At 47.1% G+C, this 27,623-nt stretch overlaps 1 protein-coding gene across 3 annotated transcripts in view; it reads right to left on the bottom strand.

Annotated features, from left to right (window-relative positions):
* The window catches only part of GET1 (guided entry of tail-anchored proteins factor 1), a 116,636-nt gene that overhangs the window by 21,931 nt on the left and 67,082 nt on the right, over window positions 1–27,623 (bottom strand). For all 3 annotated transcript variants that reach the window (XM_033941832.1, XM_033941830.1, XM_033941831.1), the window contains exon 4: window positions 23,952–24,066. In XM_033941832.1, the coding sequence (XP_033797723.1) occupies window positions 23,952–24,066 (115 nt within the window). The remainder of the gene's footprint in view (window positions 1–23,951; window positions 24,067–27,623) is intronic.

Here is a 27,623-nt window from a genome sequence, read left to right as displayed (position 1 = left end):
GTTGCCTCGGATCCTGTAACCTATTAGATTCAAGGAAGTACACTATCCTTTCTTTCAGCAACACTTCCATTATTTTTCCAACAACTGAAGTGAGGCTCACCGGCCTGTAGTTTCCTGCTTCATCCCTGTGACCACTTTTATGAATAGGGACCACATCCGCTCTCCTCCAATCCCCAGGAATCACTCCCGTCTCCAGAGATTTGTTGAACAAGTCTTTAATAGGACTCGCCAGAACCTCTCTGAGCTCCCTTAGTATCCTGGGATGGATCCCGTCTGGTCCCATCGCTTTGTCCACCTTCAGTTTTTCAAGTTGCTCATAAACACCCTCCTCCGTGAAAGGCGCAGAATCTACTCCATTTTCTCGTGTAACTTTGCTAGACAATCTCAGTCTTTCTCCAGGATTTTCTTCTGTGAACACAGAACAGAAGTATTTGTTTAGCACATTTGCTTTCTCCTCATCACTCTTCACATATTGGTTCCCAGCATCTTTTAGCCTAGCAAATCCATTTTTTATCTTCCTCCTTTTACTAATATATCTGAAAAAATTTTTATCTCCCTTTTTTACATTTTTAGCCATTTGTTCTTCCGCCTGTGCTTTCGCCAGACGTATCTCTCTCTTGGGTTCTTTCAGTTTCACCCTGTAGTCCTTTCTGCTCTCCTCTTCTTGGGTTTTTTTATATTTCACGAACGCCAACTCTTTCGCCTTTATTTTCTCAGCCACTAGGTTGGAGAACCATATCGGCTTCCTTTTTCTCTTGTTTTTATTGATTTTCTTCACATAAAGGTCCGTAGCCATTTTAATCGCTCCTTTCAGCTTAGACCACTGTCTTTCCACTTCTCTTATGTCCTCCCATCCTAACAGCTCTTTCTTCAGGTACTTTCCCATTGCATTAAAGTCCGTACGTTTGAAATCTAGGACTTTAAGTATCGTGCGGCCGCTCTCCACTTTAGCCGTTATATCAAACCAAACCGTTTGATGATCGCTACTTCCCAGGTGAGCACCCACTCGAACATTAAAGATACTCTCTCCATTTGTGAGGACCAGATCCAATATCGCTTTTTCCCTTGTGGGTTCCGTCACCATTTGTCTGAGCAGAGCCTCTTGAAAGGCATCCACAATTTCCCTACTTCTTTCCGATTCCGCAGACGGAACATTCCAGTCCGCATCCGGCAGGTTGAAATCTCCCAATAGCAGAACCTCCTCTTTCCTTCGAAACTTTTGGATATCCACAATCAGATCCTTATCAATTTGTTGCGATTGAGTCGGAGGTCTGTAGACTACACCCACATAGATAGAAGTTCCATCTTCTCTTTTCAGAGCAATCCATATCGCTTCTTCCTCTCCCCAGGTCCCTTGCATTTCGGTCGCTTGGATATTGATCTTTACATAGAGAGCTACTCCTCCACCTTTATGACCATCTCTGTCCTTCCTAAAAAGATTATATCCCGGTATGTTTGCATCCCATCCATGTGATTCACTGAACCATGTCTCTGTGATAGCAACAATATCTAGATCTCTAACATCAGGGCTTGCAGATCATGAACATTGTTGCTTAGACTGCGAGTATTTGTGATCATCGCTTTCCAGCTATTTTTCAACGATAATCTCCTTTTTCGTATGGATTTTTTTGTCGTTTCACTTTCCGTTGCAATACAAAGAAATGAGTTGCTGATATTACTTATGTTGCAGCCTTTACTACTATCACATCTTTTCTTTTGCCGGGGGTGGTCTCTATAATTGTCCTTCGTACATACACCACCCCCACCTTCTAGTTTAAATGCCTAGAAAAATATAGTCTAAATTTCTCTGCAAGGTTTCTTTTTCCTGCTGTAGTAATATGTAGTCCATCAGTGCAATATAGCCTCTTGTCCTTCCATGTATTTCCCCATCCTCCTATGTACGTGAAGCCTTCTTGATGACACCAGGCTTTGAGCCATCTATTAAAGTCCTCTGTGTTTTTCACTCTTTGCTCTCCCTTTCCATATGCAGGCAGTATTTCAGAAAAAGCTAAAGTCTTTACAAAAGGTTTCACTCCCTCAACAAGCTCCCGAAAAGCTTTCTGTGCTGCAAGTGTGGAGTTGTTGGCCAGGTCATTTGTTCCCAGATGGATGACAACATCAGTGTTAAAATCCTTAGTTTCTTCCTTAATTATAGTCAGTATTTGCCTGGAACTCCTGGTAGCTGAGGATCCTGGAAGACATTTCACTATTTTGGTCTCCTCGCCCTGTGTTCCAAGGTTAATGCCTCTGATGATGGAATCCCCCAACAGTAATAGTTTTCTGTTTTTGGCTTTTTTATTTGTGCTTAGGGTGCACTTGTTCTCTTGAGTTACCTTCATTGGTTCCAGTCCCACCTCCCTTCTGTTTTCTTGAGTATCACAGTGCTCTAGTGGAGCGAAGGAATTCTGTAGAGGTAATATTAGTGAAGGTGGATGTTTCTGTGTTACATGTCACAGTCTTCCTGAGCCTACTGTGACCCATTTATTCCTGGGCTGTTTTATTCTTTGAGGTAGAGGTGGTAAGTTGGTATGATTTTGTGGAGTGATGGAAGCTGCTTTAATTGTATTCAATTCCTGTTTAAGTTTGCAGAGCTCCTCCTTAATACTGGCAAGTTGAAGACAGATGGGGCAAGCCTTAAGCCTCCAAATAGTTTGTCTTGGAATTAAAGCACCACAGTGATTGCATAGAATAAAGGTCATCTTGATTGGTTGTGAAGTGACTTGATTTGAGTAGTCCTGATTATATGGGTCTCTATATATGAATAGTGGTCCCTGGGGTTGGTGGGACTATAAGTCTTACCCTTATTCCTATGAAGGGAAAGGGAAAGAGGAAATAAGATTTAACAGAGGAAAGAGAAGGGTTTATTTTTTTTGTGCTTTTTTTTTTTTTTTTTTAGTAAGAAACAGGGATGAGAAGAGAAATTAAGCAGATATAATGCTGAAAACCAGTGAAAAGAGCAGAATATGAAATGCAGAGCAACTTATCTTATTGAAGTTCCAGGGCAGCCTTGTTCACAGCAATGTCTCAAAGATAATGCAATTAACCTTAGAAGTAAAACAAGTTTCTCAAATAATATCATCATATAACATTAAACGGCTTGAAAATATTTAAATGTGCTCATAAGCTCTTCAGCAAGGCGCCACAGCAGTGGTACAACGTCGCTGGAAAGGTGCTTGAATTTTAATCATAACACATTGCATGGAGCAAGGAATATTGCTTCTACTGGAGTGGCAAATGTTATGGCTCTACAAAAACTGTTTAACAGTAGATCACTTATCTGAAAAGGTCAGTTCAAGGCTCCAACACAGTCTGTGTTTCGCTAAGCTACATCAGGAAGCCGGAAGGATAAGCTTTTTATATTGATCTTATTTGCAGTGCCTGAGTCCTTTGGTCTACACACTTGATGTTGAAAAACTCAGGCACTGCACACTGCAAATAAAATCAATATAAAAAGCTTATCCTTCCGGCTTCCTGATGTAGCTTAGCGAAACACAGACTGTTTTGGAGCCGTGAACTGACCTTTTCAGATAAGTGATCTACTGTTAAAACAGCTTTTGTAGAGTCATAACATTTGCCACTCCAGTAGAAGCAAGAATCCTTGCTCCATGCAATGTGTTATGATTAAAATTCAAGCACCTTTCCAGTGACTTTGTACCACTGCTGTGGCGCCTTCCTGAAGAGCTTATGAGCACATTTAAATATTTAAAAGCCTTTAAATGTTATATGATGATATTATTTGAGAAACTTGTCCAGTATTGATGAGAGGGAGGTCTTTTGTGTTTTGTTCTATTTTGAAAGTATTGCCCCCTCGAGTGGGCTGAAATTCAAAATCCCCAGTCTGTTTGGATCAAACTTGCATTCATCTTTGGCATTAACTTAACATTCAATTTTTCCATTTTCTGCTTTCTTCTCAAAATCTACGTTTCCATGTCTTACCTTCCCTTCCTATCTCCATGATCTGATATCTCTCTCCTTCCCCCTCAGTGTAACATTTCTCTTTCCCTTTCTGCCCCCTTCAGTCCATCTTCCTACTCTTCCTCCCTTCTGGCCCCCTCCCAGTTCAACATTTTTCCCTCCTTTCTACCAGTCCAACATTTTTTTCTCTCTTCCTCCTGCATGCTTCTCCTCTGGTCCTCCTTCCCTCAACCTAACAACATCTCTCTCCCCCTCCATGAGTCCACCTTTTCACTCTCTGCTCTCTCCCCCTTCCCCAGTGTAACATTTTTCCTTCCCTCCTTTCTGTCCTCCCAGTCCATCTTGCCCTCTCCATGAGTCCAACACTTTCTGCCTCCTGCATACTTTCTCTCTCTGTTCTTGCCTCATCCCTCCTTCCCACCACCAACCCAACAAGCTCTCTCCCTATGTACCATCTCACCCTCCCCTCCAGTGTATAGCACCTTTCCTTTGCCTCCCTTTCTGCCAGGTCCAGCAGCACCTCTTCTCCCTTCCTTTTACCTCCTCCTTGTCCAGCAGTGCCCCTTCTCCCTTCCCTGTTCCCCTGTCCAGCAGTACCCCTTCTCCCTTCCCCACCTGTCCAGCAGTACCCCTTCTTTATTCCCCACCTGTCCAGCAGTATCCCTTCTCTCTTCCTTCCTCCCCTGTCCAGCAATACCTATATTTTGCACCCGCAGTCTTGTACGCAATCGCGCACACTGGGCAGGAAGAGAGGCTCCAGCGTCAGCTGACTTGCAACTTCCTGCTGCTGTTGTGTATGCCAGGGCTCTTTTAGATTTCCCTTTGGTATTTCTTGTGCAAGAGTTGTCTTGTTGAAATATGTTCAATTGTAATTAAATAAATTTAAAAAACAAACAAAAACCTAATCTTCCATTTTGTTATGGTCCTTCCGGATTCAGTATGCTAGGTGATGTACCAAAGCAATGGCAGTGCCTAGGGAGGGAAAAAAGGCCTGCCAACAACATCGAGGTCCCCAAAGGGCATCAAAGGAAGCTGCTACATCCACCTGGAAAAAAACGGGTAAAGGTAGGAAGAGAGAACCAAGGAGCCGCCCTGCAAATTTCATCTGGAGAAACATGCAAGACTCTGCCCACGAATCAGCAACACTTCTGTTTCAAAGTTGCAAGTGTAGCAGCAAGGCGCATAGCGCTTTTGCTTTCTTTATCTTAATGCCAGCGGAATTACTCTGCCGCAATATCTTTTTTGGCTAAGTGTCTTCATCTAGTCCATACTTATACACAAATCAATTGGTGGTTATTTCACAGTTGTCTCCACTTGGTATATAGCCTATTTTTAGTTGGCTCATTGAGCTGTGGATAGATTCTTAAAGTAACATATATTTTTTGAGCTTCATATTATATAAACTGTGAATGGTTTTATTATATTATTCTATATTTCATTGTTTTATCTTCTATTTATTTTATTTTCCATTATTGATTTCTTATGTCATATGCTTGGTGTTTTAACATATCTGTTTTATGTTCATGATTCATTTCCTTTACATAAGTTGTTTTATATCCTATTTATTTCATTTTTCTTATATGTAATATGCGTGGAGGGGCATATCATATTTTATGCTCCATAAGACACACTTTTTCCACCCCCAAAAAGGGGGTCTTATGGAGCGAAGATGAAAATGCCCTCCCCCCACCGTACCTTACCTTTTTAAGCGCCCCTTAAGCCTGGTGGTCCAGCGGTGTAAAGGCTGGCAGGACCATGCTGTCTGCGCTGCTGCCTGGGCCCGCCCCACTTTCAGCATGGCTGCGTCAGTTCTCGCGGGACACTAGAGCGGTCACACGACTGCACTCATGCTAGGGAATGGGGAAAGGTCAGGGCGTCGTGATGCTGCGTGCTGAGATCAGCCAGGGCTGGTGGCGAGAAAATGCAGTCACGCACCAGAGCAACGCGGAAAGAGCTAAAAAGCTGTCAGTCGCACCCCCCACGCGCTCTTCCCAGCCTACAGTCACCCTGGAGGCATGAGCTGGAAACTGTGCAGCAGAAGGGAAGCTGGGGTGCAAGTTGCTCTCACGCTTGGTTGTGGTGCACTCACAGTCAGGTATACCTTCCTAAAAATATCTGTAATGAGACACACATAAGAACATAAGAAATGCCTCCGCTGGGTCAGACCTGAGGTCCATCGTGCCCAGCAGTCCGCTCATGCGGTGGCCCAACAGGTCCAGGACCTGTGCAGTAATTCTCTATCTATACTCTTCTATCCCTTTTTCCAGCAGGAAATTGTCCAATCATTTCTTAAACCCCAGTATCGTACTCTGCCTTATTACGTCCTCTGGAAGCGCATTCCAAGTGTCCATCACACGTTGGGTAAAAAAAACTTCCTAGCATTTGTTTTGAAACTGTCCCCTTTCAACTTTTCCGAATGCCCTCTTGTTCTTTTATTTTTTGAAAGTTTGAAGAATATGTCCCTTTCTATGCCCTTCATGATCTTGTAAGTCTCTAACATATCCCCTCTAAGTCTCCTCTTCTCCAGGGAACAGAGACCCAGTTTCTCCAAACTCTCCGCATATGAAAGGTTTTCCATACCTTTTATCAGACGGTTCACTCTCCTCTGAACCCTCTCGAGTAATGCCATATCCTTCTTAAGGTACGGCAACCAATATTAGACGCAGTATTCCAGGTGCGGGCGCACCATCGCCCGATAAAATGGCAGGATAACTTCTTTCGTTCTGGTTGTAATACCCTTCTTGATTATACCTAGCATTCTATTCGCTCTCTTAGCGGGCGCTGCACACTGTGCCGTTGGCTTCATTGTCATGTCCACCATTACTAGCCCCAAGTCCCTTTCTTGGGTACTCTCATTCAATAACATCCCTCCCATCGTATAGTTGTACCTCGGGTTCCTGCTACCCAAATGCAATACTTTACATTTCTCAACGTTGAACTTCATCTGCCATCTCGTCGCCCATTCCCCTAGTTTGTTCAAGTCCCTTTGCAATTCTTCGCAGTCCTCTTTAGTCTGAGCTCTACTAAATAGTTTGGTGTCGTCCGCAAATTTTATTATCTCACACTTCGTCCCTGTTTCCAGATCATTTATGAATATATTAAATAGCAGTGGCCCGAGCATCGAGCCCTGCGGAACACCACTTGTGACCTTCCTCCAGACCGAGTAATGGCCCTTCACCCCTACCCTCTGTTTCCTACCCAACCAGTTTCTGATCCATCTATGTACGTCTCCTTCCACCCCATGGTTCTTCAGTTTCCGGAGTAGACGTTCATGAGGCACCTTGTCAAAGGCTTTTTGGAAATCTAGGTATATGATGTCTATGGGGTCTCCTCTATCCATCGTTTGCTAATTCCTTCGAAGAAGTGCAATAAGTTAGTTAGGCATGATCTCCCCCTGCAGAAGCCATGTTAGCTGGTTATCAGAAGTTTGTTTCTTTCAAAATGTTCATCAATGTTTTCTTTTATCAGTGCTTCCGTCATTTTCCCCAGCACCGAGGTCAGACTCACCGGTCTGTAGTTTCCCAGGTCCCCTCTTGATCCCTTTTTAAAGATGGGTGTAACGTTGGCTATCTTCCAATCCTCCGGGATCACGCCTGTTTTCAGGGATAGGTTGCAAATTTGCTGCAGTAGTTCCGCTATCTCCTCCTTTAATTCCTTCAGAACCCTTGGATGAATTCTGTCCGGACCCAGGGATTTGTCAGTTTTTAGTTTTTCTATCTGCCTGCGCACATCTTCGAGGCTCACTTCCATGGATGTTAATTTTTCTGCTTAATTTCCATTGAAGAAATGGTCAGGTTCCGGTATGTTGGTTGTGTCTTCGTTTTTAAATACAGACAAAAAGAACATGTTTAGTCTTTCCACAACTTCTTTCTCCTCCTTCACCACTCCCTTTCTGTCTCCGTCATCCAGCGGTCCTACCTCCTCCCTAGCTGGCTGCATCCCTTTAACTTATCTAAAGAATGGTTTGAAATTTTGTGCTTCCCTTGCTAGCCTCTCTTCATACTCTCTTTTGGCTTTTCGAACCACACGGTGACATTCTTTTTGGTACTTCCTGTGCTCTTTCCAGTTCCCCTCAGTTTTGTCCTTTTTCCATTTCCTGAATGAATTTTTCTTATTGCCTATTGCTTCCTTCACTATTTTAGTTATCCACGCCGGGTCTTTTGTTCGACCCTTTTTGCACCCCTTTCTGAATCTGGGGATATACAGATTTTGCACCTCGTTCACCGTGTCCTTGAAAAAAGACCAGGCATGTTCTACCGTTTGCCATTTTTTGGAAGTGTTCCTAAGTTTCTTCCTTACCATTTCCCTCATTGCTTCGTATTTGCCTTTCCTGAAGTTAAAAGTTGTCGCTATGGTTCTCTTACCTTTCGGTTTTCCTACCTCAACCTTGAACTTGATCATATTATGATCGCTGTTTCCCAACAGTCCCACTACTTCCACTTCCTTTGCAGGTTCCATGTAAGATTAAAAACAAAAAACCAACGATACAATCTGTTTTCTCTCCCGAGTGGTTTTATTATTTAGCTCTTCCAATTAGAAATGTGATGCAGGAACTCGTCCATATTATCTTAGAAGGCATGTCATGTAAAAAGCCATACTGATCTAGCTATGTACATAGAAGTAACAGGAAGCTGAGGTAAATGTTGATTATTCCTGAGTGTGATTTACCAGATAGCACAGTTACTTACCGTAACAGGTGTTATCCAGGGACAGCAGGCAGATATTCTTGACTGATGGGTGATGGCACTGACGGAGCCCCGGTACGGACAATTTTTGAGTGATTGCACTCTAAGAACTTGGAAAGTTCTAGCAGGCCGCACCGCGCACGCGCGAGTGCCTTCCTGCCCGACGGAGGCGCGCGGTCCCCAGTTACGATAAGCCAGCTAAGAAGCCAACCCGGGGAGGTGGGTGGGACGCAAGAATATCTGCCTGCTGTCCCTGGATAACACCTGTTACGGTAAGTAACTGTGCTTTATCCCAGGACAAGCAGGCAGCATATTCTTGACTGATGGGTGACCTCCAAGCTAACAAAAAGAGGGATGGAGGGAAGGTTGGCCATTAGGAAAATAAATGTTGCAAAACAGACTGGCCGAAGTGTCCATCACATCGGCCAGAAAGCATCCAGACAATAATGAGATGTAAAAGTATGAACTGAGGACCAAGTAGCAGCCTTGCAGATTTCCTCAATAGGAGTGGAACGGAGGAAAGCTACAGATGCTGCCATAGCTCGAACCCTATGGGCCGTGACAGAACCTTCCAGTGTCAGTCCGGACTGAGCATAACAAAATGAAATGCACGCTGCAAGCCAATTTGACAACGTACGTTTAGAAACAGGATGTCCCAATTTATTCGGATCAAAGGACAGAAATAGTTGGGGAGTTGATTTGTGGGGCTTAGTACGCTCTAAATAGTAAGCTAAAGCCCGCTTACAGTCCAAAGTATGTAAAGCCTGTTCTCCAGGATGAGAATGAGGTTTCGGGAAGAATACAAGCAGGACAATCGATTGGTTGAGATGAAATTCAGAGACAACCTTAGGGAGAAACTTTGGATGTGAACGCAGAACCACCTTGTTATGATGAAAGACTGTAAAAGGTGGATCAGCAACTAGTGCAAGCAACTCACTGACCCTCCTGGCAGAGGTAAGAGCAATAAGGAAGACCACTTTCCAAGTGAGAAACTTGAAAGGAGCTGTAGCCAAAGGTTCAAACGGAGGCTTCATTAAGGCGGAAAGAACCACATTGAGATCCCAGACTACAGGAGGGGGCTTAAGAGGTGGTTTCACATTGAAAAGACCCCGCATGAATCTGGAAACTAAAGGATGAGCTGAGAGAAGTTTCCCATGAACTGGCTCATGAAAGGCAGAAATAGCACTGAGGTGGACTCTGATGGAAATAGACTTGAGACCAGAATCAGACAAAGAAAGAAGATAATCTAACAAGGTCTCCACTGCAAGCGAAGTGGGATCATGATGATGAAGAAAACACCAGGAAGAGAACCGGGTCCAGTTCTGCTGGTAGCATTGAAGAGTGGCCGGTTTCCTGGAAGCATCTAGAATAGAACGAACGGGCTGAGACAGAAGAGAATAAGCTGAGGTCAGCCCGAGAGATACCAAGCTGTCAGGTGCAGAGACTGGAGGTTGGGATGCAGAAGGGTCTGCTGAAGCTGAGTAAGCAGAGAAGGAAACAGTGGAAGAAGAATGGGCTCCCTGGAACTGAGTTGAAGTAGAAGGGAGAACCAATGTTGCCTGGGCCACTGTGGAGCGATGAGAATCATGGTGGCTTGTTCCCTCTTGAGCTTGAACAAGGTTCGTAACATGAGAGGCAGAGGAGGGAAAGCATACAGGAACATATTGGACCAATCCAGGAGAAATGCATCCGCTGCCAGACGGTGAGGAGAGTAGAGTCTGGAGCAGAAGTGGGGCAGCTGATGATTGTGAGGAGCTGCAAAGAGGTCTATCTGAGGAGTGCCCCATTGAGCGAAAATGGACTGGAGAGTCAAAGGATCGAGAGTCCATTCGTGGGGTTGGAGAATTCTGCTGAGATTGTCTGCTAAGGAATTCTGCTCTCCCTGAATGTAGACAGCTTTCAGGAATAATTGGTGATCTATCGCCCAAGACCAAATCTTTTGGGCTTCCTGACACAAGAGGCGAGAGCCTGTCCCACCCTGTTTGTTGATGTAGTACATTGCAACTTGACTGTCTGTGCAAAGTAGTAGAACTTGAGGAAAGAGAAGATGTTGGAAAGCCTTGAGGGCATAAAACATCGCCCGGAGTTCCAGGAAATTGATGTGATGTTTCTTTTCCTGAGCCGTCCAAAGGCCCTGAGTTTGAAACTCGTTCAAGTGAGCCCCCCAGGCATAAGGGGAGGCGTCGGTGGTGATGACTAGTTGATGAGGCGGTAGATGGAACAGAAGACCTCTGGAGAGATTGTAAGATATCAACCACCATTGTAGAGATTGACGAAGAGATGATATCACAAATATGTGTCGCGAGCAAGGATCCATCGCTTGGGACCACTGGGTAGCTAGGGTCCATTTAGGAGTGCGCAGGTGAAGACGTGCGAAGGGGGTGACATGAACTGTCGAGGCCATGTGACCCAAGAGTATCATCATTTGCTTGGCAGAGATGGAGTGTTGTGGAAGCACCTGCTGACATAAGAGATTGAAGAGTCTGAAGACGGTTGGACGGCAGGAACGCTCTCATGAGGACTGTGTCCAGGACCGCTCCTATGAATTGAAGTCTCTGAGTAGGGATGAGATGTGATTTGGGTAGATTGATCTCGAACCCCAGAAGTTGTAGAAAAAGGATGGTCTGGTTGGTGGCAAGGAGCACTGCCTGAGAGGAAGTGGCTTTGATTAACCAGTCGTCCAGGTAAGGGAAGACCTGAAGATGATGAGAGAGTAGAAAAGCAGCCACCACAATTAGACATTTGGTGAACACTCTGGGAGAGGAGGCAAGACCGAAGGGTAACACTTTGTACTGGTAATGACAGTGATTGATCATGAAGCGGAGGTACTGTCTGGAGGCCAGATTGACCGGTATGTGAGTGTATGCCTCTTTGAGATCGAGGGAGCATAGCCAGTCGCCTTGATTGAGAAGAGGGTAGAGTGGCCAGAGAAAGCATTCTGAAGTTTTCTTTGACCAAACATTTGTTGAGATCGCGAAGATCTAAAATGGGTCTGAGATCTCCTGTTTTTTTGGGGACCACAAAGTAACGGGAGTAGAATCCCTGCCCCTTCTGATCTAGAGGAAGTTCCTCTATGGCGTTCAGAAGAAGAAGGGATTGAACTTCTTGAATAAGAAGGGAGGACTGAGGAGTGTTCAAAGCAGACTCTCTTGGCAGACTTTGGGCAGGAAGAGTCTGAAAGTTGAGAGAATAGCCTTGGCGGATGATGTTGAGGACCCACTGGTCCGAGGTGATGATCTCCCAATGGCTGATGTACAGAGTAAGACGTCCTCCTATAGGTTGAGGCAGATGGGCGGATGGTAGAACACTGGCTATGCCCTGGAGAATGAAGTCAAAAGGGTTGCGTGGACTTCTGCAGTGGAGGAGGTTTCACCTGCTGCTGTTGTTGCATCCGAGGAGGTTGCCGTGGTTGCTGACGCTGACGTCTTGGCTGCTGAGGAACCTGTGGTAAGGGTCTAGCCACATAACGGCGTTGATAGGCTGATTGCTGCCGAAAGGGCCGGACAGGTGGAGTTTTCTTCTTAGTTTTGAGAAGAGTGTCCCAGCGAATCTCATGTGCGGATAACTTTTGTGTGCTGGAGTCCATAGAGTCACCAAAAAGCTCATCCCCGAGACATGGGGCATTAGCCAAGCGATCTTGATGGTTGACATCAAGCTCTGATACTCTCAGCCAAGCCAGACGACGCATGGCAACAGACATGGCCGTGGCTCTGGAGGTAAGTTCAAATGTGTCATATATAGAACGTACCAAGAACTTCCGAAGCTGGAGAAGGGAGGAAGAACAACGACGAAAAGCAGATCTCTTGAGGTCAGGTAAGTATTTCTCAAAAGAAGCCAGATTTTGTATGAGGTGCTTCAAATAAAAAGAGAAATGAAAGGCATAATTACCAGATCGGTTAGCCAACATAGCATTTTGGTATAATCTCTTACCAAATTTGTCCATGGCCTTCCCTTCTCTGCCAGGAGGGACTGAGGCATACACACTAGCTCCCGCAGACTTTTTGAGAGTAGATTCTACTAATAAAGACTCATGCGGGAGCTGGGGTTTATCAAATCCAGGTAGGGGGATGACTTTGTATAAGGAGTCCAATTTACGAGGAGCCCCTGGAATAGTCAAGCGAGTTTCTAGATTTTTATAGAAAGTCTCCCTTAAAATATCATGGAGAGGCAACTTCAGAAATTCTCTTGGAGGCTGGTCGAAGTCCAATGCATCAAGGAACGCCTTGGATTTTTTGGACTCGGCCTCCAAGGGAATGGAAAGAGACTCACACATCTCCTTCAGAAAGGTCGTGAAGGAGGCATTGTCAGGTTTAGAGGATGGATCTTGAACAGAAGGATCCTCCTCACCAGATGAACATTCACCCTCAGAGAGAAGTGGCTCTTCGGAGTCACCCCACAGATCAGGGTCCCTGATTTGAAAACTTCGATTCCGGGAATCCGGCGTCGAGGGTTCAAGGTGTCGGGATTTACGTACCGACTTACCTGACCTCAAAGAAGCAGTACCGGGAGAGGTGAGAGGCTGTAACAGTGCCGAAGTTTGGACAGCCTGATGAAGAGCTCTCGGTTCCGGTGCCAGTACCGGCATGGAAGTCGAGGAAGCCGAATGGACCGGTACCGATAAAGTGGAAGCGGACAATAGGGGTTGCTCCACTGTCGGTACCGGTGGCTCAGACCGGACCGGGACTGGAAGGTTCGGTGCCAAGAGAGCAGGGAGTAACTGCTGCAACTGCTCCTTAAGCTGCACCTGGAGGACGGCTGCAATTCGCTCGTCTAGTGAAGGCACCGGCACCGCTTTCTTTTTCTGCGGTACCTGTGGTGCCGCTCGACGCCCAGAGGATGAGGAGGCCGATGACGATGCACTCACCTCTATGGGGGCGGAGCGTTTGCGCGGGCGCCTCGTGGTCGGCAGGACTGGACTCGCTGCCACAGCGACCGGAGGGCGCTCGAGCGGTGAAGGCTTCTTAGCCGGCTTACCTGACTGGTGCGACGCTGGCGTGGTGTTGTGCGGCTTCGAAGAAGTGGGTGCCGATTGCGAAGGAGCCGATGCCGGTGTCGATGCCGCAGAGTCAGCCATCTCGGCACCGAAAAGCACAGTTACTTACCGTAACAGGTGTTATCCAGGGACAGCAGGCAGATATTCTTAACACATGGGTGACGTCACCGACGGAGCCCTCGGTACGGACCTTTTTAACTAGAAGTTTCTAGTTGGCCGCACCGCGCATGCGCGAGTGCCTTCCCGCCCGACGGAGGAGTGCGTGGTCCCCAGTTAGGATAAGCCAGCTAAGAAGCCAACCCGGGGAGGTGGGTGGGACGTAAGAATATCTGCCTGCTGTCCCTGGATAACACCTGTTACGGTAAGTAACTGTGCTTTATCCCAGGACAAGCAGGCAGCATATTCTTAACACATGGGTGACCTCCAAGCTAACAAAGAGGGAGGTGGGATGGTTGGCCATTAGGAAAATAAATTTTGTAACACAGATTGGCCGAAGTGTCCATCCCGTCTGGAGAACGCATCCAGACAGTAGTGAGTAGTGAACGTGTGAACTGAGGACCAAGTGGCCGCCTTGCAGATTTCCTCGATGGGCGTGGAACGGAGGAAAGCTACAGAAGCAGCCATAGCTCGGACTCTGTGGGCCGTGACAGTTCCTTCCAGTGAGAGACCGGCCCGAGCATAGCAGAATGCAATACAGGCAGCAAGCCAATTTGAAAGTGTCCGTTTGGAGACAGGACGACCCAAACGGTTGGGATCGAAAGACAAAAATAGCTGAGGGGATGTTCGGTGAGCTCTGGTACGATCAAGGTAGTAAGCAAGGGCACGCTTACAATCCAGCGTGTGCAACGCCTGTTCCCCAGGATGCGAGTGAGGCTTAGGGAAGAAGACGGGCAACACAATGGACTGGTTGAGGTGAAAAGCCGAGACCACCTTGGGAAGGAATTTAGGGTGGGTACGCAGAACAACCTTGTCATGGTGAAAAACAGTGAATGGTGGGTCAGCAACCAGTGCATGCAGTTCGCTAACCCTCCTGGCAGAGGTGATGGCAATTAGGAAAAGCACCTTCCAGGTAAGAAGCCTGAGCGAAGTAGTGGCAAGAGGCTCAAACGGAGGTTTCATGAGTGCTGAGAGAACCACATTGAGGTCCCAGACGACAGGAGGAGGCTTGAGAGGCGGTTTGATATTGAAGAGACCTCTCATAAATCTGGAAACCAGAGGATGAGCCGTGAGGGGTTTTCCGAGAATAGGCTCATGAAACGCAGTGATGGCACTGAGGTGGACTCTGATGGAGGTAGTTTTGAGGCCAGCATTGGACAGCGAGAGCAAATATTCCAATACAGTTTCCACCGCTAAGGAGGTGGGTTCCTGATGATGCCGGAGACACCACGAGGAGAATCTGGTCCATTTCTGATGGTAACATTGGAGGGTGGCCGGCTTCCTGGAGGCGTCCAAGATGAGGCGGACCGGCTGAGATAGGTTCTCTGGAGAGGTCAGCCCGAGAGAAACCAAGCTGTCAGGTGGAGCGAAGACAGATTGGGATGCAGTAGAGACTGATGCTGCTGCGTAAGTAGAGTAGGAAACACAGGAAGGAGAATGGGTTCCCTGGAGCTGAGTTGGAGCAGGAGTGAGAACCAGTGTTGGCGAGGCCACCGAGGTGCGATAAGAATCATGGTGGCGTTGTCCTTGCGGAGTTTGGACAAGGTCCGCAACATCAGAGGAAGTGGAGGGAAGGCATACAGGAACCGATCCCTCCAGTCGAGCAGGAATGCATCCGGAGCCAGACGGTGAGGAGAGAAGAGTCTGGAGCAGAATTGGGGCAGCTGATGGTTGTGAGGTGCTGCAAAGAGGTCCACCTGCGGAGTGCCCCATCGAGCAAAGATGGAGAGCAGAGTCGGAGGGTCCAACGTCCACTCGTGAGGTTGAAGGATGCGGCTGAGATTGTCGGCCAGAGAGTTCTGTTCGCCCTGGATATAGACCGCCCTGAGAAAGAGATTGCGGTCCGTGGCCCAGGTCCAGATGCGCAGAGCCTCCAAACAAAGGGGGCGAGATCCGGTGCCGCCTTGCTTGTTTATGTAGTACATGGCGACTTGATTGTCTGTGCACAGGAGGAGGACTTGAGGGCAGAGAAGATGTTGGAAAGCCTTGAGGGCGTAGAACATGGCTCTGAGTTCCAGGAAATTTATGTGATGACGACGCTCCTGTGGGGTCCAAAGTCCCTGGGTGCGTAGATCTCCTAGGTGAGCTCCCCACGCGTAGGGGGACGCATCTGTGGTGATGATCATAGAGTGGGGGGGCAGATGAAAAAGTAGACCCCTGGAAAGATTTGAGGAGTTCAACCACCATTGGAGAGATTGCTGAAGAGATGATGTCACAGAGATGGGATGAGAAAGAAGATCCGTAGTCTGTGACCATTGGTTGGCGAGAGTCCACTGAGGCGTACGAAGGTGGAGACGTGCCAGAGGAAGGACATGCACCGTCGAGGCCATGTGACCCAGGAGGACCATCATCTGTCGGGCAGGAATGGAGGGATGCATGAGTACCTGACGGCAGAGATGGAGCAGGGTCCGCTGGCGATCGGAGGGGAGAAAGGCCCTCATCAGCGTGGTGTCCAGAACTGCTCCAATGAATTGAAGTCGCTGGGTGGGAAGCAGATGCGACTTGGGGTAGTTGATCTCGAACCCCAGGAGGTGGAGGAGAGAGATGGTGTGATGAGTAGCTTGTAGCACGAGTTGAGATGAAGGTGCTTTCACCAACCAATCGTCCAAGTAGGGGAACACCTGGAGGTTGTGAGACCTGAGGAAGGCCGCCACCACTATAAGGCACTTGGTGAAGACTCTGGGGGAGGAGGCGAGGCCAAACGGTAGCACTTTGTACTGATAGTGGTGGTGTAGCACCTGGAACCGCAGGTAGCGGCGAGAATTCTGATTGATGGAGATGTGAGTGTAGGCCTCTTTGAGGTCCAGGGAACATAGCCAGTCGTGTTGAGAAAGAAGAGGGTAAAGCGTGGCAAGGGAGAGCATTCTGAACTTTTCCTTGACCAGACACTTGTTGAGGTCCCTGAGATCGAGAATGGGACGGAGGTCTCCCGTCTTTTTGGGAACCAGGAAGTAGCGGGAGTAGAATCCCTGACCCCTTTGATCTGGAGGTACTTCATAGAAACATAGAAACATAGAATATGACGGCAGAAAAGGGCTGTAGCCCATCAAGTCTGCCCACGCTAATGACCCACCCCCAGACTTCACCCGGCTAGAGATCCCACATACATATCCCATTTCTTTTTGAAATCGAGCACGCTGCTGGCATTAATCACCTGCAATGGAAGTTCATTCCAATGATCGACTACCCTTTCAGTGAAGAAATACTTCCTGGTGTCGCCATGAAATTGCCCACCTTTGATTTTCAGCGGATGACCTCTTGTGGTTGAAGGTCCTTTAAGAAAGAAGATATCTTCTTCCACCTCGATGCGGCCCGTGATATATTTAAAAGTCTCAATCATGTCCCCCCTCTCTCTACGTTCCTCGAGCGAGTATAGTTGCAGTTTATTCAGTCTTTCCTCATATGGGAGGTTCTTGAGTCCCGAGACCATCCTGGTGGTAATTCGCTGAACCGACTCGATTCTCCGCACATCTTTTTGATAATGTGGTCTCCAGAATTGAACACAATATTCAAGATGAGGTCTCACCATGGATCTGTACAGGGGCATTATGACTTCGGGCCTCCGGCTGACGAAACCTCTACGGATGCATCCCACCATTTGTCTAGCCTTGGATGCAGCTTTCTCCACCTGCTTGGCAGTTTTCATATCTGCACTAATGATTACTCCCAAATCACGTTCTTCCCTAGTCCTAGCTAAGGTCTCACCATTCAGAGTGTAAGTTCTGCATGGGTTTTTGCTGCCAAGGTGCATGACCTTACATTTTTTGGCATTAAAGCCCAGCTGCCAAGTCGAGGACCAATGTTCCAATAAGAGCAGGTCCTGCTCCATACTGTCGGGTAAGGTGCTGTTATCTACTATGTTGCATAGTTTGGCGTCGTCGGCGAATAGTGTTATTTTACCTTGAAGCCCTTGAGTCAGGTCTCTTATGTATATTTTGAAAAGGATCGGTCCCAAGACCGATCCCTGTGGCACTCCACTGGTCACCTCCGATGTATTGGAGTGAGTACCATTAACCACCACCCTCTGGATTCTACCGCTTAACCAGTCATTGACCCATGTCGTCAATATCACTCCCAATCCCATCGAAGTCATCTTGCTCAACAATCTGCGGTGCGGGACGCTATCAAAAGCTTTGCTGAAGTCCAAGTACACGACGTCTAGAGACTTCCCCATACTTCTTCGATGGCATTGAGAAGGAGGAGGGATTGAACCTCCCTCAGGAGGAGGGGGGTTTGAGATGAGTGTGAAGCAGACTCTACGGGAAGGTTGTCCGGTGGAAGAGTCTGGAAGTTGAGAGAGTAGCCGTGGCGGATGATGTTGAGGACCCACTGGTCCGACGTGATGACTTCCCAACGGCTGGAGAAAATGGTGAGACGACCCCCGATAGGCTGTGGAAGAGGCAGCGAGGGTGGATGACTGGCTATGCCCTGGAGAGAAGAGTCAAAAGGGCTGAGATTGTTTAGCAGGCTGAGGAGGCTTAGAGGGTTGAGTGGCCTGAGATCGAGCCTGGGCATGGTGCTGCTGTTGACGGGGTCGCCGAGATTGTTGGGGAGGCGGATTGAGTGGCCTGGCTGAGAACCTCCGCTGGTAAGATGATTGAGGCCGATAGGGTCGGGCAGGCGGAGCCTTCTTTTTCGGCTTGATCAGGGTGTCCCACCTGGTCTCATGGGCCGAGAGTTTCTGGGTGGTGGAATCCAGTGACTCTCCAAAGAGTTCATCCCCGAGACAGGGGGCGTTGGCCAAACGATCCTGGTGGTTGATGTCCAGGTCGGAGACTCTGAGCCAGGCTAAGCGACGCATGGCTACGGCCATGGCAGAGGCCCGAGAGGTGAGCTCGAAGGAGTCGTATATCGAGCGGACCATATATTTGCGCATTTGGAGAAGGCCAGAGATGTGTTGTTGGAATAGCGGGACCTTGCGCTCAGGAAGGTACTTCTGGAGGGCAGACAGTTGTTGGACCAAATGTTTCAGATAGAAAGAAAAATGGAAGGAATAGTTGTTTGCCCTGTTGGCAAGCATGGCATTCTGGTAAAGCCTCTTGCCAAACTTGTCCATGGTCTTACCTTCTCTGCCAGGAGGGGTAGAGGCATAGACACTGGAGCCCTGAGTCTTTTTTAAGGTGGATTCAACCAGAAGGGACTCATGGGGCAATTGCGATTTGTCGAATCCAGGAATAGGGATGACACGGTAAAGGTTGTCCAGTTTACGGGGGGCTCCCGGTACCGTGAGGGAATTTTCCAAGTTTTTGTAGAACGTTTCCCGTAGGATGTCATGCACGGGAAGCTTGAGGAACTCCTTAGGAGGTTGCTCAAAGTCTAAAGCCTCTAGAAAGGCTTGAGACTTTTTTGAGTCAGATTCTAGGGGAAGGGACAGGGCAGCAGACATTTCTCTCAGAAATTTAGAAAATGAGGACTGCTCTGGTTTAGAGGTGGCATCGGGTGCCGATGGTTCCTCATCAGATGAGGAGGGATCCTCCTCGGTACCGAGAGGAGTTTCCTCCCATAAGTCAGGGTCCCTGACCTCTGGTGCATGTCGAGACACCGGGGTGGAGGGCGCGGTATGGCGAGTCTTGGACAAAGACTTTCCAGAGTGCACCGAAACGGTACCAGGAGAGGACGACCGGCGTCGATCTCGGTCCCGGGAAGAATGCCGTACCGCCTGGTGCCGAGGAGGATCCAATGTGGCCTGAGAATGAACCACCGGATCGACATGGAGTTGTTGGGCCGAAAGGATCGGCATGGAGGTGTTCACAGGTACCGAAGGGGTGGACACCGGGGGCTCGGTACGGGGCTCGGGCCGGTCTGGTACCGGAAGGAGCGGTGCCAGGATAGTGGGCAACAGGTGTTCAAGTTGTTTCTTTAACTGCTCCTGGAGTTGAGCCTTTAAGATGGCCGAGATACGGTCATCTAGGGGTGGCATCGGAACCGCTTTCTTTTTCTTCGGTTCCTTGGATGCCGCTCCACGCCCCGGCGATGAGGAGGCCGATGACGAGGCACTCACCGAGATCGGGGCGGAGCGTTTGCGGGACCGGTGCGATGCCGGTAGGGATGGTGTCGCCACCGTAGCTGGAGGGCGCTCGAGGGAAGAGGAAGGCTTCTTAGCCGGCTTACCTGGCGCCAGCGACGCCGATGTGGGGTCGGTCGGTGTCGAGGTCGACGGTGCCGATTTTTGAGGTACCGCCGTTGAAGTTGAGGAGTCCATCGCCGACTCGGTGCCGAAGAGAAGAGTTTGTTGAATTCTTCGGTTTTTAAGGGTTCTCTTTTGAAGAGTGGCACAGCGGGTGCAGGAGTCCGCCCGATGCTCCGGACCCAGACACTGCAAGCACCAATTGTGTGGGTCAGTGATGGAGATCGGGCGTGCACACCGCTGGCACTTCTTAAAACCGACCTGCGGGGGCATGAAGGGGAAGATAGCCTCCGCAAAATCGAAGCCCGGAATTGGCCCAGTTGCCTTAGGCCCCTCCTGTGGGCAGGGTTTGTGGTGCCTGGGCCAATCAGGCCCTAAGGCCTGCCATTCTGAGGATGCTGGGTCTGCCGGACAGACAAGGGATTTGGGGGGGCGTTTGGGGGGGGGTGTAGTGAGGAGGGCCTGGGTCCCTCCTGCCTGTATTTTAGTGGGGGTGGGGGTAGCCTGGGCAGGAGGGGTTGGGCTCCCATTTGCCCATATCGGATCGGCAGGGTGGGGCAGTCGCCAGAGCAGGAAGGGTTGGGCTCCTCCATACCCTCAGAAACTCCGCCTACTCATGCCACCTATGCTGCCGAGATTGCTAGGATATGACACTCCACTCAATGAAAAAGAAGGGCGTCCTCAGCCAGAGGAGTGCTCTTGGTTCCTCCCTTGCGAGTGACGGAACTACTGTTGAGAAGGCCTGGACTGCGTGGCCCTCCAGTGTCTTCTGTAATCTCAACAGAGCTAGTTGAATGGCTCTGAGCTCCAACTGGTTGACTGACCACTGTTGCTGAGAGGGTGTCCCAACAACCCTGAACAGGACAATGATTGCAATGAGCTCCCCAGCCCCGAAAGCTGCCTCCTAGATCATGGTGATGACAGAGCCAATGTGTAGCGGAACATCGCTGTAGAGCGATTGCGGGAGAAGTCACCAGGCCATGTTTGCTCAGCTTTCAGAGTCTGAGATAGATGGGTCTGCAAGGCATCCCTCTGCGGAGTCCAGCAAGAGAGCAAAGCCTGCTGTAGAGGACGCATGTTTACCCTCACAACCATTGATCCCAGAACCTGAAGATAATCCCATGCTGAAGGAGCTGGTTGCTCCAGAAGGGAAGAAATCTGAGCACACAGTTTGTCTGTAGGCTACTGGTAGAGACACGGCCCGCTGCCAGGTCGAAAGGAAATCCCAGTTACCCGAGCGAATGCGCGTGGGCATCAGATGGTTTATTTTTGTCTTAGTTTTTTAGTTTTTTTTCTGAAGCCGACAATCAACCCATGTCTTCCAGCACCTGGAGCACCTACAAACGGACACCTCCAGATCAGGGTCAGGTAGTGCAAGCAAACTGGCAGGGAGAATCTAGAACATGTCTAAAGGAGTAACGCCACTTATAGACGCTATGCAGGCGTATTGGGACTGCACAGGGGAGAGAACACAGTGATCCTAAATCCAGAGAACAAAAATTAAAAATAAAAATAAAAATTGGGAAAAGGTGTCCGGCTCCTAGGGCCTAGAAAAACCTAAGGTGGCTAAACTTAGCCTTCAGAAGCAGCGCAGAGTCCGCAGCCTGACAGATGGAATTGCCAGCCTTGCTGAGCCCCAAAAGCACAAAAGTCATCCCGCAAGGCTAGCTGAGCGTTTAGGCACCTGTTTCAGCAGAAGAGTAAGCTGGATGCTGCTGCTGCTGCGGCCTCCCTCCACCCGGGTGCGTCACATGGCATGTGGCGCAAAAATGCTCTAACAGTGCAAACAATTGTGCAATCCTGGCATTAATCCACAAGAGGAGAGCCCAAGGACTCCATCTCAGCAAGTTTCCAGGCAAAATTTTCAGTTTTGAAAAGGCAGAGAACTTTAGAAAATAAAATAGCTATAAATCCAAGATGGCTGCCGTCACAAAATTTGTGCCAAAACCGCAATATTTTTCACACTTTTCAAACATTAAAAAAAGGCAATTTTAGGATTTTTCAGGAGGGGGAACATTCAGAAACCCTCAAAACCCCATATTTCAAATCTCCCCTGACGACTCTCACAGGCTGTCAGCACATGCACTCACTGTGACCTGAGAGGATCAGTTAGAAGTCCTGCAAGCCTGCTTTCAGCTCTCTCAAAGTAGCTGGATGAGAATAATCACTGCCACAATGCTGGGAATGCTGCTACAAAGCTAATCTTTGGGCTGCCAGTCAGACTCCAATATCTAACTATATAGGCAGAGGTGCGACAATGCAGCTGGCACCTTGCGAGACACCGCCAAGCCTCCTAAGGGCACCCAACAGCCTGCACTTGATCCTTGATTAACAGAAGGTGAGATCACCTCAGGGAGAGCCATGAGCTCCAGAGAAAACTGCAGGCTGGCCAACAGGTAACCAGAGGGAATGGTCTGTCAGCTACACATGAAATGAGTATTCTCAAGCAGGCAGGGCTTCAAAATCGCTCCAATCACTAATTCATCTGAAAAGGGGACAAAATTACATTGAATTAAAACAATAAAATGGGAAGAGCAGAACACACAGAACTGCATCCATGCGTGCAGAAGCAAAGAACTGTAGAGGGTGCTAAACAGTCCAGTGAAGTACTATAGAGGCAGAGTGAAAAATCCGGAGTGGATTCCTTCTGCAACCATGTGGCTAAAGGGTAATTACTCTAATAGAATGTCTCACCTATTCCACTGGAAATGAGTTTTGGAGCGTTTCACAGACCACCCCTGAAAAGTTTCCATAGGAAATAATGGAGCTGTAGTCACAGTGTCTGAAGTGCCTGCCTGTCAGCTTTTTTCACTGCAGCTGAATGGAGGAAAAGAATTTGCTGCCTCAGAATAGCTCTGAAATGACCAGACTTAAAGATCTTTGGACTGCGCCCTGAAACCCAGAGGAGATTTACTCAGGATGCATACAGCCTGCGGTTAAACCCCTGACAAGGTCAGAGGGCAAGTGAGATCCCAGGGGAATGGACCCCGAGTCTAGGAAGTGTGGCACACAGTAGGCTGGCTCCATATTGCCAATCAAGTTTCTCAGTGAAACAGCAGTCTGGCTCCGTGGGAATGCGTCCTTTCCTCCAATAGAGGAGAGGACAATAGCAAAGGGGTCTCAAGGTACTCAAGCCACTGAAAAGACTAACTTTAAGCAAAAAAATAAGAAAAAGATGCAGAGAAAACCAAAAGACTTCTGCACGGATTGCTTGCAGAAACTGAAAACTATAGGGGGCCCTAACTCTCTCTGAGGTGGGAAGAGCATATGCTCAGAAAAATGAGCATATGCTCAGAAAAGTGTTTAGATTTCTGCAACTCCCGGATTGCTGGAAGGGATTGAATACCTAGTGTACTGAATCTGGAAGGGACGCAACAGAACTGCAATTCCAATGCTTTTGGCTTTCTAACCTCTGCACCTTTAGACTATTTGACAAGATACAGCACATTGGCTGCTTTGCTGAGTAAAGAAGGAGGACAGTGAAGGCTTGCAAAGTTTCTTTCATCAATTTTTATCTGAAATATTTTTATGTGTTTTTGTATATATTTTATAATTTTAAAGGTTATTTGTGATATTTTGTTGTTAATATGTTTTTAATATTGTGTGTTAAACTGTAATTAGCTACAAAAACTGTGGATTATGTGGAATATAAATTTTATAAATAAATGAATGCAGCTATAGCATCTGGTAACTTTTCAATAAATCATAAAACATTAGGAAAAATTAAGATAATATTTCTGTGCAATAACTCCATGTCTTTCATGCAAAAAAAAAAATTGCAAACCAAGAACCTTCCAGCAATACTTGTGTTATTAAAGATGAACAGAAACCCCCTTAAGGGTCAATTCTCAGACTGATTATCTCAGGGTTTATAATCTTGAGCACACCATGAAAACAGTGAGAAGAGCAAATATATTATCCTGTAAGCTGCACAGGATCAGACAGTATCAAAGCTAGGACTGTAATTCAGGAGTCCCAACTTCTAATCACAACTATTACAGACACTTTCTTTCCTTAAAAATTAGCAAGACACAAAATTATTGTACAGAAATGTCTACTTAGGGATTACTCTCACCTGTAACTCCTGTAGGAAAGGCCACCAAACGTTCTAAAGGTGTAATCCATTTGCTAGGTAATATAGTCACTGGCTCCAAGTAATATTTCCAGATTAATGTGATCATCAAAGCAGCCTGAAAGGGCAGGTAAAAGTTATAAACAACCTAACTTCACAGGTTTAACCACATCATAATTAGAAATAAAGATTATTTTTAAATTACTTACATATACAAAAATGTCAGAAAGCAAATATATAACATACAAAGCAGAAAAGTGGACAAAGTACTTTTACCCTCTTGTCAAAAATGCAAAGCACGATTAAAAATATCTCTATCATAAAAAAGGAGGCTTCTCTTAATAAAAAGCTATAAGAGAGGCTTCTCTGCCTCTGCCCTAGTCCAAAGGAATGCCCAGGTATCCAAGTGAGTGCGTAAGCATCAGATGGTGCATTTATATCTCTCTTTCTATTTTTTCTTCATGTTTTCAATCTGATAATCCAACCCAGGTCTTCCAGCACCTGGAGAACCTGCTCCAATGTGCAGCATTCCTTGGCCAACAAAAGAGCTTTGATTAGCCAGCCCTCTAAACAAGAGTACACCTGGAGACTTACCTGCCACAGGTAAGCCACCACCACTGAAGCCAGTCCAAAGGGCAGGGCCGAGAACTGATAATGCCGTTCCAACCTGAACCTGCAAAACTTAGTGGTGGATCAGAAAAAAAGGATGTGAAAGCACAATCTGTAAGATCCAGATAAGCAAGAAACTGTCCTGGAGGCACTGCTGCAATGACTGAATGCACGGTCTCCATTTGAAATCATGGAATCTTGAGAGCCATAGTCACATGCTGAAGATCCAGAAGAGACCTTCACTCGTCAGAGCCTTTCTTTGGCACGAGAAAATATATGGAATATGAGCCCGAGAGATTGGGCAATATTGGGTCCATAGTTTGAAATTCCAGCATGTGCTGAACGGTGGTTGGAATCCTGAGCACTTTGTCCAAGCGATCTGAGCAGAGCCCATTAACCAATCTGTCAGAGGTCGAGCAAATTCCAGCTTGTAACCTGACCAAATATAGATCCAAGACCCACTGGTCTGGGGTAACGTGTATTCAGACAGGCAGAATTTTTTTTAAAATTAATTTATTATTATTGAAATAATTTACAAGCAATAAAACTTGTGTAGGCAAAATGAGAAGAAACAAATAAGATCACAACATAAATGTTATTAAAGATTAAAAAACAAACAAACCCCCAAAAAGAGTCCTTTTCTTTACTTCTCCTTTTTTTCCCCCCTTCTACATTTGAAGGGGGAGAGGTTTTAATACTTGGGATCTAAAATATTAAAGCAACAAAAACAAAAAAAGGTAAAGGCTTAACAGTTTACAACGGCCCCTTATATTTATCAATTACATCTCTTAATTACCCTCTGGTGATTTTCTTTAAGTCCAGGAAAGCTTTCAAATGGTCTGGGACAAGAAAAATATATTTAGTCCCTAAATATTTAATGAGGCATTTACATGGATACTTCAGCTGAAACACAGCACCAGTTTTTTTAGCTTCTTGAGTCTCTTTGTTGACACCTGGGAAAATCCATATTCGTTGTCCCAAGAAAGGAATTTGTGTTTTATGAAAGTAAATCTTCAGTACTGAATTTAAGTCTTGTTGAAAAATAAAAGAAAGAAGTAGTGTCGCTCTCCCTTCAACTGTTGAAGTAGTTGTCTCCAATATCGCAGATAAATTTTCCAATTCCATAGTAGTTTGAACTTTGTTCCCTGGCTTTTTCTTTGATGGAGGCAAATAATAAATCTTATTCAATGGGGAAATGACCTCGGGAGCAAAGTTTAAATTTTGTACTAAGTACTTCCTGAACAGTTCAACAGCTGATGATTCCAATGTCTTTGGAAAATTTAAGAAACGCAAATTGTGCCTCCAATTAAAGTTTTCTAGTTGTTCAATTTTCCTATGCACGATCAATTTGTCTTTAATTAGACCATCTACTTTACCATACTACTTTAAGTTTAACTTCACTATCAGTTTTCAAATTTTCAACAGTCTTAGAAAGAGAGTCCATCTTCCTTACCAGGTCTGTCGTTTTCTGGGCCGACTTCTGTATTGTCCCATCCATTCTTTGAAGCATTCCCCAAACGTCCAGGAGTGTAACCTCCGATAAAGTTGAAGGCAACTCTTGAACTCCCAATGATTTCACTTTCACCGCGGGAGCCTTTCCCATCTGACTCCCCTCTAATAGAAGACATACTCACAACCACTTCGGTATCGGGATGGCTCTGAGTATCAGGCAGCTCGACCGCGGGACACGGACGAACAATGGGAGCTGGAGGGGATAGTGAAACTTCCGGCTCATGTGCAGATGCTGGGTCCCGAGACTCCGACGCTAGCGAGCCTCTCCTTCCAGAATCCAAAGGAGCTCTGGCAGCAAAGTCGAGCAAGGTCTGACGCATAGGTGTTGAGGAGTCCGTTGGTAAGGGTCCCAAGCGGAGAACTCCTTTTCGTTTAGAATGAGGCATTCCAGAAAAAAATCTAGCAAATGCTAGAAAAGCAATCGCTCACCCAACTAATACTTGCCAGCCGCCGCTATCTTGGCCACTCCCCCTCAACTGCCCCCCCAGAAATGTTTTGAGAAGGATCCCAATCCGCAGCAGGGTATCTGTTGACCTGGCGCCTTTGTGCCTATGCATCAGAGGCGCAGCGCTGAAATCGGGAGGCTAGGAATGTTTGTAGTCATTATTCCAGCAGCATAGGTAGCCCTGAGACATCACTTACGACATTATCACTTGCACACAGCTGGAAGCGCTGGACGCCAAGAAATCAGAATGACCAGTACCTCAGGAGGGCCGGGTCTGCTGTCAGGCTGCGTTATAGGGCGATGGTCCAGTCTAGAATCCATGAAGTCATGCAAATTTTTGCCAAACAATCACAGCTCCTGAAAAGGCAACTCAGCCAAAGGAGTCTTGAAAGTGGAAACAGCAACCCACTGTGGGCAGAGATGAATTATTCTGACAACTGAGTCAAACTCGCATAAGCAGAGCATGCAATGCATCCAGCATATAAACTGTGCCCGCCAAAACAAAATTGAAAAGAGAGAACCACTTCCTCACTTTCCAGAGTACGCTTTTGAGTGGGACATGTGCGAGCGACATAAAACGTCATCAAAGCAGCTTAATACCCAAGGCAGCAGCATCACTAATCTTAAGAGAGAAAGGTGCATTTTGCCAACTGGGCTACGAAAAATCCACCCTGGGCTGAACCAAAGCTGCTGACACTTCCTTGCCATAAAATCCCAGCGTGGCATAGCTCTAGCAAAAGTCAGAGCTTTCTCAGGACAATTAAACTGTTCCAAGACCAGAACGCACATATCAAGGTACCAGGGGAAGGTAGCATGTATATGCCACAAAGCCAGGAGAAAAAAGTGACCGGAGCCGGCCGAGAGACAAAAAAGACTTCCTGTAAAGATTATGAAAGAAGATCTGGCAAAGCTGCCAATTCAAATAGGCGCAGGCTTGTGTGAGAATTTCCAGGCTCTCAAAACCCCAGATGGATCCACAGATCCAGCACACAGTCCCTGATTACCTGTACTGAAAAACACTGCACCTGTAAATAAGGGGTCAGCAAGCAAATCATCCTCACCTGGATCCCCCAGATCAGGATCAGGCAGTGCAAACACCGTGGCAGGGT

The sequence above is a fragment of the Geotrypetes seraphini genome, chromosome 4, assembly GCF_902459505.1.
Source record: "Geotrypetes seraphini chromosome 4, aGeoSer1.1, whole genome shotgun sequence".
Classification (NCBI taxonomy): Eukaryota; Metazoa; Chordata; class Amphibia; order Gymnophiona; family Dermophiidae; genus Geotrypetes; species Geotrypetes seraphini.
Note: the sequence above shows the minus strand (reverse complement) of the source record. Positions and strands in the feature narration are given on the sequence as shown.